This window comes from Danio rerio, chromosome 6, assembly GCF_052040795.2.
Source record: "Danio rerio strain M-AB ecotype USA chromosome 6, GRCz13ab, whole genome shotgun sequence".
NCBI classification, from domain to species: Eukaryota; Metazoa; Chordata; class Actinopteri; order Cypriniformes; family Danionidae; genus Danio; species Danio rerio.
In genome coordinates, this window is record NC_141026.1 from 62,051,934 (window position 1) to 62,064,486 (window position 12,553).

The 12,553-nt window shown below is 40.4% G+C and overlaps 1 protein-coding gene and 2 long non-coding RNA genes across 13 annotated transcripts in view; 1 reads left to right on the forward strand and 2 right to left on the reverse strand.

Moving 5' to 3' along the window:
• Positions 1-12,237, forward strand: part of arhgap40 (Rho GTPase activating protein 40) — a 53,395-nt gene extending 41,158 nt beyond the window's left edge. For 4 of the 8 annotated variants that reach the window (XR_015494425.1, XR_015494422.1, XR_015494423.1 and 1 more), the window contains 5 exons: positions 1,206-1,349; positions 4,108-4,250; positions 4,650-4,705; positions 6,523-6,704; positions 12,037-12,237. Coding sequence is in view for 4 of the 8 variants with exons in the window: in XM_087258282.1 (XP_087114408.1) it covers positions 1,206-1,349; positions 4,108-4,250; positions 4,650-4,705; positions 6,523-6,629 (450 nt within the window). In the remaining 4 variants the exon portion in view is untranslated. Of the gene's footprint in view, positions 1-1,205; positions 1,350-4,107; positions 4,251-4,649; positions 4,706-6,522; positions 7,044-12,036 lie in introns of those variants that run through there. The other 4 variants (XM_087258282.1, XM_087258279.1, XM_087258280.1 and 1 more) reach the window with 1 other exon arrangement.
• Positions 1-12,553, reverse strand: part of LOC141386393 (uncharacterized) — a 70,059-nt gene that overhangs the window by 7,574 nt on the left and 49,932 nt on the right. For 2 of the 4 annotated variants that reach the window (XR_015494440.1, XR_015494438.1), the window contains 2 exons: positions 5,625-5,723; positions 4,116-4,242 (listed from right to left, as the gene is read on the reverse strand). This is a non-coding gene — a long non-coding RNA (uncharacterized LOC141386393). The remainder of the gene's footprint in view (positions 1-4,115; positions 4,243-5,624; positions 5,724-12,553) is intronic. The other 2 variants (XR_015494441.1, XR_015494439.1) reach the window with 1 other exon arrangement.
• LOC147843721 (uncharacterized) lies at positions 10,134-12,236 on the reverse strand. The gene is made up of 2 exons (XR_015494446.1): positions 11,485-12,236; positions 10,134-11,260 (listed from the first exon to the last, which is right to left on the reverse strand). It is a non-coding gene; the product is annotated as an uncharacterized LOC147843721 (long non-coding RNA).

Below are 12,553 nucleotides of genomic sequence, written 5' to 3' on the forward strand. Positions count from 1 at the left end.
ATTTAGGGCGGAGATATCAGTCATTTAGGGCGGGCTTTCAATCATTTAGGGCGGGCTATCAGTCATTTAGGGCGGGATTATCAGTCATTTAGGGCGGGCTATCAGTCATTTAGGGCGGGCTATCAGTCATTTAGGGCGGGCTATCAGTCATTTAGGGCGGGCTATCAGTCATTTAGGGCGGGATTATCAGTCATTTAGGGTGGGGCTATTTAATGCAGGGCTATCAATCCTTTATGGCGGGCTATCAGTCATTTAGGGTGGGCTATCAGTCATTTAGGGCGGGGCTATAAGTGATTTAGGGTGGGGCTATTTAGTGCAGGGCTATCAATTCTTAAGGGCGGGCTATCAGTCATTTAGGGCAGGGCTATAAGTGATTTAGGGTGGGGCTATCCATCAGTTAGGGTAAGTCTATCAGTCATTTAGGGTGGGGCTATCGGTCATTTAGGGCGGTGCTATCAATCCTTCAAGGTGAGACTATCAGTCATTTAGGGCAGGGATATCAATCCTTTAGGGCGGGCTATCAGTCATTTACGGCAGGATTATCAGCGATTTAGGGTGGGGCTATCAGTCATTTAGGGTGGGGCTATCAGTCATATAGGGCAGACTATCAGTGGGGTTACCAGTCATTTAGGGTGGGGTTATTAGTCATTTAGGGCGGTGCTATCAATCTTTAAGGGTAGGACTATCAGGCATTTAGGGCGGGGCTGTCAGTCATTTAGGGCAGGGCTGTTAGTCATTCAGGGCAGGGCTATAAGTGATTTAGGGTGGGGCTATTTAGTGCAGGGCTATTAATTCTTAAGGGTGGACTATCAGTCATTTAGGGCAGGGCTATAAGTGATTTAGGGTGGGGCTATCCGTCAGTTAGGGCAAGTCTATCAGTCATTTAGGGTGGGACTATCGGTCATTTAGGGTGGGGCTATTGGTCATTTTGGGCGGTGCTAGGTCATTTAGGGCGGTGCTATCAATCCTTCAAGGTGAGACTATCAGTCATTTAGGGCGGGGCTGTCAGTCATTTAGGGTAGAGCTATCAATACATTGGGGCGGGGCTATCAGTCCTCTTATTTGTCCATTTGTCAATCTTCGTTCATTTTGTTTGAACTCTCGTCTTTTAACAATAATAACATGCACCTTCAGTAAAGCTGCTTTTGAATGACTATCACTGTGAAAAGCCCTGTACAAATACACTCCACTTGATTGTTCTGTAGGTTCCTAATTTCCTGCTGAGTCAGGTGAGGAAGCTGAACGAGAACAGCAGCCGCCGATATCAGTTCTACGACAAACGCATTAAACAGCTGCTCAGGAAAATCCACACGGACAGCAGAGACAAACCCGACAAAAACGCTGGAGAGGTGAGAGAAGCCAGCACATACAGCTTTAGCATGAAATCTGCTGTATGATGAAGCAAAGCAAGTGTGTTTCTGAGTGTGCTGGACAAACACCTGTAGAAACACTCTCCATATGCACCACCATATCTTACAAGAACAACAGGGAAAACTTTACTTTTTGCCCTACTAGCTATTTTCACCATGAAATATCTCTTTTGCATAATACTTAAATAAAAACGCTGCCAAAACATTGCATTTCTTAGTGCGTTTTAATCTTGTTTCTAGTCCAAATATCTAATAATTTCAACCCAAGCTCATTCTGGAAACGTAGCCCCGTGGACGTTTCTGGAGGCCGTGATTTACGTGGCCAGAGGTACGTACAGACGCGTTTAGTTTTTTCCGAGCGAACGCTGTGGGGCGGTGTGGCTCGCCTCCGAGTGGAGGGCTTTCCCGATGCCACCAGTTTGTCCGCTTAGCTCACAGCGTTGCGTCGGCGGAGCGGAGGCCCTGGAGGAGGAGGAGCCGGCCGCGGGGATGACGACCGGGATCGAGTCTGGGGAACAGCGATTCCAGAAATCACGTAAGATGAAAAATGGAATCCGAAAAAATAAGGGCGAGAACGCGGCGGGATCCGAAAATGTGGTCGAAATCGAAGATGAGGGCTTTTGCTTTTTTTGTTTGTTTGTTTTTCTGGACGGCTTTTGCGAACCGTCGCTAGGGTTTAGGGAAGGAGGAGGAGGAGGAAAAGGAGGGCAGCTGCGTCAGCCGCGTCGGCCGATCCGGCGGCTTTTCGCGTGAGAACACGAACGGCGCGCGCTCCCGAAAGGCGGCCGAGATGCGAAAAAGCGCGCACAGCGGCCTCTCGCGGATCCGCGAAAACAAAAAACACTCGAATACGTACCTCCCGGGACGTATCTCGCGGTCCACAGAAACGTCCGCGGGGCTACGTTTCCACAATGAGCCCGGGTTGAATAATTCTGACAAGCCAAATATATAGTGTTGTTTTCAGAAATACTGAGTCAAAATTTTGTGAGTTTTTCATTAAAATAAGCAAGATAATCTCCCAATAAGTAAATATTATTATAATATTATAAATATGAATACCATGTGTTTAAAATAGTTTTGAAATGTTATTATTTTTTGCCCTATTGGCAGATAATTTTGCTTGTTTTAAGGAAAACTTCACTTCATTTTGACTCATTATTTCTAAAATATGTTTGCTTGTCTATAAAATGCTTCTTGATTTAATAATTTTTAGATATGTGGACTAAAGGAACATCTAAGTTAGAGGGTTGTCTTGAGTTTTTTGCAGTATGGTGAACATTTCAAGTCAACAGCAGCTTTAGAAACATGTTTTCAGGTGATGTGTTCAATATCGATGTTATTTCTGTAGCTCCCTGGTCCTGCGAGACACGACATTTGGTTGCTCTGTATGTCCACACGCGTAGCAGAATGACAATAAAGCTCAACTTGATTGACTTAAAGTGCAGATTAAGCGAGGAGAGAAATAGAGAGCGACAGAACGTGAGCGGATGAGCAGCTGATGGGATCATCCCTTTACAGGCTTTACTCTCCCAAACAGACTCGCTTACAGGACCTGATTGAGCACATGTGTGTGAAAGCTCACATCATGGTGTGTTTGTGTTCGTATAAAACACTTCTGATGAATCTAGAATCTGCTAGCATTAAAGAAAGACCAGAACACAAACATGAATCTCGAGAAAAGCATGTAGTTTAGCAGAAAAAAATCAAATGTACACTGCAATAAATGAGTTTTTGTCTTGTTTCTAGTCCAAATATCCATTATTATTATTATTATTATATTATTATTATTAAATCAAGCAGCATTTTCTATATAAAATGCTGAAAAATATAGTCTTGTTTTCAGAAATATTTAAAATGATGCGAGTATTTCATTAAAACAACCAAAATAATCTGCACATAGGTGTACTTAAATCATCTTATGTCAAAAGGAAAAATACATTCATTTTCTTCCCCCATTGGCTGACTATTTTGCTTTTTTTAAGGAAACTCTGTTTAATTTGACTCATTATTTCTGAAATATATATGACTTGCTTGTCTAGAAAATGCTTCTTGATTTAGGAGTGTTTAGATATTTAGTCTAGGAACAAGATGAAACGTCGCATGTTTAGCAGTGTTATTACTGAAGTTGAATGACAGATTGTCTGAAAAGTTAAGTGTAAGTACTGTAGTAATAGTATATTGTTGACAATAAGATCATCTGAGAGTATAGTCATAAATGTAAATAATAAAGGACACCAGTTTCCGATTATCTGTAATAAATTATAGGCGAAGCAGTGGCGCAGTAGGTAGTGCTGTCGCCTCACGGCAAGAAGATCGCTGGTTCGAGCCTCGGCTCAGTAGGTGTTTCTGTGTGGAGTTTGCATGTTCTCCCTGTGTTCGTGTGGGTTTCCCCCACAGGCCAAACACATGCGGTACAGGTGAATTGGGTAGGCTAAATTGTCTGTATGTGTGTGTGAATGTGTGTGTGGATGTTTCCCAGAGATGGGTTGCGGCTGGAAGGGCATCCGCTGTGTAAAAACTTGCTGGATAAGTTGGTGGTTCATTCCGCTGTGGCGACCCCACAATAAAGGGACTAAGCCGACAAGAAAATGAATGAATGAATAATAAATGATAGATTTGTGTTATTATATTCTGGAGTTGTACTCTTGTACTCATACTCTTGACTAGACAGTTTGTAGTTAATGATGATGATCAGTTATTGACCAGTATTTTCCTCATGTGTGTGTGTGTTGTGCAGTGTCGTACTGTGAAGATCCAGCTGGGTGAAGTCAGTTTCTCCATGGAGTTTCGTCTCAGCATTAATTCTCGTGCCTCAGATCTGATGTCTCAGTTTCATAAAGAGCTTCACGCCTCTGACAACGGCAGGGGGCTCCTGAAACGGTATCAACACACACACACACACACACACACACACACACACACACATTAATTTTAAGTTTTGTGGTCTCTCCCCGTAGCTCTGATGTCGTTTCTATCAGTACAGATTGTGTAATATCTCCTCTCCACAACCCTCACAGCAAACATTCTGCATTTTGATGTTCAAAACACTTTATTACACTTTATTCTGCCTGATTTATCAGCCGTTTTCCTCATGGGGACCAAAAGCAACTAAAACACAAGCTCACAATGTACTGGTATTGGTATACTCGTGGGCACATTTGGTCCTTGCAATGTGATAAATACCAGAACCACAGACACAAACACACACACACACACACACACACACAGGCAGCAGTAAAACATCTGAATTACAAAGTTATTTTCTTTTACCTTTCACAGAAATGGTTCAACAACCTACCCAGACTGTGCCATTTACGAAGTGGGTGGGAATATCGGTAAGTTTACAATATATATATATTAATGAAGTCAGAGTTATTAGCCCGCGTAAATTATTAGAACCCTGTTTATTTTTTTCTCCAATTTCTGTGTAACAGAGAGCAGATTTCTCCAACACATTTCTGATCATAACAGTGTTTATAACTCATCTCTAATAACTGATTTATTTCCTCTTCATCATGATGACAGTAAATAATATTAGACTAGATATTCTTCAAGACACTTTTATACAGCTTAAAGTGACATGTAAAGCCTTTACTAGGGTAATTAGGGTAACTAGGCAGGTTAGGGTAATTAGGCAAGTCATTGTATAATGATGGTTTGTTCTGTAGACTATTAAAATATAATTAGCTTAAAGGGGATAATAATATTGACCTTAAAATGCTGTTTTAACAATTAAAAACTGCTTTTATTCTAGCCGAAATGAAGAAATATTATCAGACATACTGTGAAAATTGTCTGTCTATCTATCTATCTATCTATCTATCTATCTATCTATCTATCTATCTATCTATCTATCTATCTATCTATCTATCTATCTATCTATCTATCTATCTATCTATCTATCTATCTATCTATCTATCTGTCTGTCTGTCTGTCTGTCTGTCTGTCTGTCTGTCTGTCTGTCTTGTGGTGTGCAAAAGTATTTGCCCCCTTAGTGATTTCCTAATTTTTTTGCATGTGTATCACACTTTAATGTTTCAGATCATCAAGGTAATTTAAATATTAGTCAGAGACAGCACAAGTAAACACATCACTTCAGAAAAATAATAAAAATTACACATGGGGGCCAATCATTTTGTCTCACAGTTTTTCTCAGTCGCTTCGGTACATTTCTCAGATCAGAACTCAAATTTGTAAAATAATAAGTGCATTTTTAAAAACATTGTGTACAAATAGCGAAACACCGTGGATTACCTGCAAAAGCCAGTCTCCTGCTCAATTCTTCGCTCATCTCTCAAAACTTCTGTGTCAATGAACAAGTCAGTGCTGTCAGAATGACAAGTCCTTGTGTTACTGTGTGCGGATAAGACAGTCAAATTACTCAGTCGTGTTGTTAATGTACTGGAGAAGTGTTCTGATGTCAATTATCACTATTTTTTTTTCCATTTGCTGTTTGTTCTAGTTGCCAGATCACATCATTGTGATAATGAAATAAAAAGACAGCACTGCATAGCACAAAGAACAAACAAAATAAAGTACAAATGAAAACATAGGACAATAGGACAAGCTAAAGTGACAAATTATCATTATTATTATAAACTTGAGCAAACGAGACATGAGTAAACGATTAAATGTTGTGCAGGGTGAGACTATTGAGCACAGACTAAAATAATACACTTTGACCAACATGACATAAGCAATTGATAATGTGGGGGATATCAGGGAACTGCAGGTAATCATTTGCATGCCTGTACAAAAGCATTTGCAACTTGTTCAAAAGAATGACAAGCTGCTTTTCTGATGTGCACAAGTGACACGAGGATCTGAAGATTGAAGACATTGTCAATTCTGATCTGAAAAATGCTCCAAAGCGACTGAGGAAAACTGCGATTTAAACATGACTCAAAGATAACACAAGCAAACACACCACAAAAGAATAATAATTACACATGAGGGCCAATCATTTTGTCTTAAATTGTAGATATATATGCGAATATTTATATATATATATTATTTGAAGGGGGTTTGAAGGGGTTTTATTGCATTAAATGCATGTATTCCAGGTTGACTGAGCAGCGTTTACTCTACACAATAAGAAAAGCAGGATTATATTGACATGACATCATTCTGACTTGAGTGTGTGTTGTTTCAGGTGAACACTGTCTGGATCCAGAGACTCATTTGTTTGACCTGTACAATAATAACCCAAGCGGTGAATGGGTCATTAAGCTGCGGCAGTCATCCAGCAGAGGGCAGTAAAGACCCTCAGCAGAGCCCCCAGAGACGACAGGAATGAATAAAAGCAAGCGAGCGAGCTCTGGCGCTGTTCTTCAGGTATGATCTGCTGAACACAGAAGCTGAGAAAGGGTTCTCTTCACCGTTACTGATGTCATGAAGCTGGACTTCTGCGTTTGTTTATCTGGACACTCGTGTTGTTGTTCTTGTTGTTTGTTTGTTGTTGTGCTTGAGATGTGATGCAGGTTTTGCAGTTGTGGGTTGGATTATTTATTACGGCAGTGTTGTTGAATGTGTTGTACAGATTGTGTGCCTCGCAGTATTACACACACACACTTGATGGTTCCTCAGAAACTGCAGGACGTCCTCTGGACATTAAAGCTGAACGTGTGTGTTTAAATGATTACCTACATTAAAATGATCTTGTACTACATTAAAGCACCTTCATCCTGCTCTTCATCTGCTGATAGCTGTATTCACATTGAGATGATGATGATGATGATGTCATTCAGATAGTGTTGTGCATTCTCACACACACACACACACACACACACACTTACAATCATATATACACACACACACACACACACACACACACACACACACACACACTTACAATCATATATATATACACACACACACACACTTTCATACATTTATACATATTCACACACACAAACAATTACACATATACATACACACAAACACTTACACAAATACACTTACACACACACACAAACACTTACACATATACATAAATACACATACACACATACTGTACATACATACACACACTTATGCACACACACTTACATATATACATACATACATACATCCACACACTTATACATATATACACACACACAAACATACACACAAATACATTCACACACAAACATTTACACACACACACACACACACACACACACACACACACACACACTCACATACATACACACTCACTCACACAAACAAACACTTACAAATATACATACATACACACGCACACACACAAACACACACACATATACATACACATACACACACACACACACACACTTACACATATACACTCACACACACAAACACACACTTAAACATATACATACACACTCACTCACACACACACATACACATATACATACACTCTCACTCACACAAACACACACTTACACGTATATATACACACACACACACACACACACACATACATACACACAATCACACATTACACATATACATACATACTTACACATACATACACACACTCTCACACACACACACTTACACATATACATACATACTCTCACACACACTTACATATACACACACATACACACACACACACACACACACACTTACACATATACATACACACACTCACACACACACACTTACACATATACATACACACACTCACACACACACACTTACACATATACATACACACACTCACACACACACACACTTACACATATACATACATACTCTCACACACACTTACATATACACACACATACACACACACACACACTTACACATATACATACACACACTCACACACATACACTCACACACACTTACACATACAGTATATATCCTCACACACATGTAATGTAACAAACACTCACACTTACACATACAAGTATATACACAAACAGTCTCGAATGTTTGATTGCACACAAATTCAAAAACACAAATGCTCTCTCACACACACACACACACACACACACACACACACACAAACTCGTTTGTCATCGCAGCAGCTCATATATTCGTGAGATGGTGTGTTAGTGAGATCATGCTGTGTAATAGTGTACAACATCCATCACACACTGTCACTTTCATCCTGCTCCACACACACACACACACACACACACACACACACAGAAGTATCTCAGCTTTGTGAACATTATATTTCAGAGTCGTTTGCTAATGTTCATCTGACATAATGAAGATGATCTGAACTCATTTTAAAGCCACATGGTGTCTCTTCACACACTTAAAGCTCCCATTAAATTTAAAATAAAGTGTTTTAGATGTTAGTATCGGTGTTCAAACTGATATCTGTAATCTAGAGTCTCCAGAACAGTGACAAAACTCACATGTGGCAGATATAAACCTAATATAAACATCGACAGTTTGCCTCTTTAAATGCATCAATGAGTTTCTCTGCCGTCTCCTCATACTTCAGTTTTTCATCTACTCTTCTAACCAATCAAAATGCTCACTACTGTCTGACAGGCCCCGCCCTCTTTTTCCTCATTGGCTGTTTATTTGATGCACTTAAGCTTAAACATTCTCACTGGCAGAGCTGTGAGAAAAAGAAATGCTATTGGCTGTTTTTAAGGGGAGGAGCTACTATATGCCCCGCCCTCTCTATGCTTCAGTCGAGATTATGTGAAACATCGAATAAATGATGGACATTACAAAGCACTTAACGAGACATTTAACGATGAGCACTTCACAAAGACAACCACAACTACTGTTCAAAACAAAACCTTCAGTAGTTCACCCTCAGCTGATAATTGATTATAAAGCGTGTTTGGCATGCTGTCCCGGGAGAGAGCCCAGAGCTAAAAAGATCGTCGAGCCTGGGGCTACCACCCGTTTGCAGGGTGAGAGGGGAGTTTGAGCTGAGGCAGATGTGGAGAACTCCCCTGCTGTAGTAGTTAATGAACAGATAGTGATCGCTCTTAAGAGAGAACTACTGACTAGCAGCATGTCTATGACTAATCCACATCAGCACCAGTTAACTTAAGCTGCATGTTTCTGGATGGTGGGAGGAAACCGGGGAACCCGGGGGAAACCCATGTAAACATGGGGAGAACGTGTAAACTCTGCACAGAAACGCCAACTAGCTTGTTGAGGACTACAACCAGTAGTGTTCTTGCTGTGAGCCAACCCATATAGGAAAGGAGGAGGAGTAGAGGTGGAAGGGGGGATTCTTGAAGATGAAGATGGCTGTGATCTGGAGCTGAGGGTGTTTATAGTGGATTAGGAATCGTCTGATTGGTCAATCATAAATTGGATAATGCGGGACCGGCTGCAGGTAATCATAAACACGTGATCCTCTCGACATTAGTGTATAAATAAATAAAAGACAAGATACAAACACCAGCACCAATCAAACCATCAGGATAAAAGTGTTGTTTGGTCTTGTTTTTAGGCAAATAAATAAAAACTCTTTAATTATGATGCAGTTTATACACAAGTAAAAATATATTGTTTGGTTTTCAGAAATAATGATTGTAAATGAAATGAGTTTTTCCTTAAAACAAGCAAAATAATCTGCCAATGAGGGAAGGGAAATAATCAGATCATAGCTTCTGTTAAGGAAGAACTCACTCACTCTTCACTTATTTCTGAAAACAAGACTCGATTTTCCACTTGTCTTGAAACGTGTCTTTATTATCTTTAGACATTTAGATTTAAAACAAGACAAAAATACTCAGTAATTGCAGTATCAGCAGTCCTGATTGGTTTTTGGTGTGTCTGATAACATAAGGCGGTGTGTGTGTGTGTGTGTGTGTGTGTGTGTGTGTGTGTGCTGTTGTTCAGTGAGGGTCACAGTCGGCTGATCAGGGACAAAGACTGTAGAAGGATGTTCTGTCAGCAGTAAAATCAGATGTAGGTCACCGTTCGAGCCCGCGGAGCCCAGAGCCAAACACACAAACACTGATGCCCGCGGCTAACACATGACCATTTCCCATCAGCACACACACACACACACGCTCATCTACACACACAGAATACACATGTGCAAACCATAAAAACAGACACATATGCTCATCTACACAAACACACACAAATTACACACGTGAATACATTAAAAAACACACAACACACAAACATATGCTCATTTACACACACATACACATGGACATCTACACAAACACACACACACACACACACAAATGCTCATTTACATGGAAACAAATACAGAATACACAAGTGCAAACATTAAACACACAGACATGCTCATCTACAGACACACACACACAGTGCAAACCTTAAAAGCACACACAACACACACACTCATTTACACACATGCGCGCACACACACACACGCACACACACACATGCTCATTTATACACACACAGCATATACATGTGCAAACCCTAAAAACACAACACACACACGTGCTTGTCTAAACACACACACATGCTCATCTATACAAACACACACACACAGCATACAAATATGCAAACCTTAAAAACACACACACACACACACACACACACAGAATACACGTGCAAACCTTAAAAGCGCAAACACAACACACACACTCATCTATACACACTCATCTACACATATGCGCACACACACACACACACGCTCATTTATACACACACACACACACACACACAGAATTCACATGTGCAAACCCTAATAAAACACACAACACTCACACACACATGCTCATCTACACACACACACACACACACACACACACACACACAGAATTTACATATGTAAACCCCAAAAACACAAAACACTCACACACACATGCTCATCTACACACACACTCATTTATACACACACACACACACACACACACACACAGAGCATATACATGTGCAAACCTTAAAAACATAACACACACACAGACACACGTGCTTGTCTAAACACAAACACACACACACAAACTCATCTAAATACACACACACACCATGCATATGTGCAAACCTTTAAAACACAAACACATACATGCTCATCTACACATGCACACACTCATCATAACACACAGAATACACATGTGCAAACCTTTATAACACAAAACACACACATACACAGACACACACACACACAAAGCATATACATGTGCAAACCTTAAAAACATAACACACACACAGACACACGTGCTTGTCTAAACACAAACACACACACACACCATGCATATGTGCAAACCTTTAAACACAAACACATACATGCTCATCTACACATGCACACACTCATCATAACACACAGAATACACATGTGCAAACCTTTAAAACACAAAACACACACATACACAGACAGACACACACACACACACACATGCTCATCCACACAAAGGATACAGAGAATTCACGTGCAAACATTAAAACACACACAACCGCACACATAAGCTAATTTACACAGAATACACGTTCAAACACATTAAACACACACTCATACACATGCTGACATTAATAAATACAACACACAGATATACTCATCTTCACACACACATATGCTCAAACACACAAATGCTCTTCTACATACACACAGAACATTAAACGCACACACACAAACCCATTTGATCATATATCACACACACACATCAGCATCTCTGCGTATTCTCCTCCTGTGTGTGTGTGACATGACCTGTACGCAAACACACACACATTTTCTGGATGTTCTGAATGTGTGAGTTGTGTGATCTGTATTCAGTGTTCTCCTTTTCAGTCCACAGACTCTTAAATGAAGATGATGATGATGATGATGATGGTGAGATGTGGAGTGTGTAGATCTGCTGTTCAGCTCTGCTCATGTGCAGGATGTGGAGTGTAACGCTTGTGTTTGTGTGTGTGTGTGTGTGTGTGTGTGTCTCGCTGGCTTTTATAAACTGATTTATATTCATGATGTAATAAACACACTTTGATTTGAGTCTGTCTGCTGTCTCCTTATTTGTGTGTGTGTGTGTGTGTGTGTGTGTGTCCATTATCTCTGCTGAATGTGCTGTAAAATGACATCAGCAGCTTCACAACACTATCAGTGACAGGCAGACGCTCAAGAACAGCAGTGTGTGTGTGTGTGTGTGTGTGTGTGTGTGTGTGTATTGATCTGCGACCGAAGCGTTATCTCTCGCTCCGCGGTGATCAAGCGCTGATCTGATGGTCTACAGACGCGTTCATCACTGTATGCGTTCCAAGTGTGTGTCAGATTAATGATATGTTACGTGTACGCTCATGTTGACCTTATT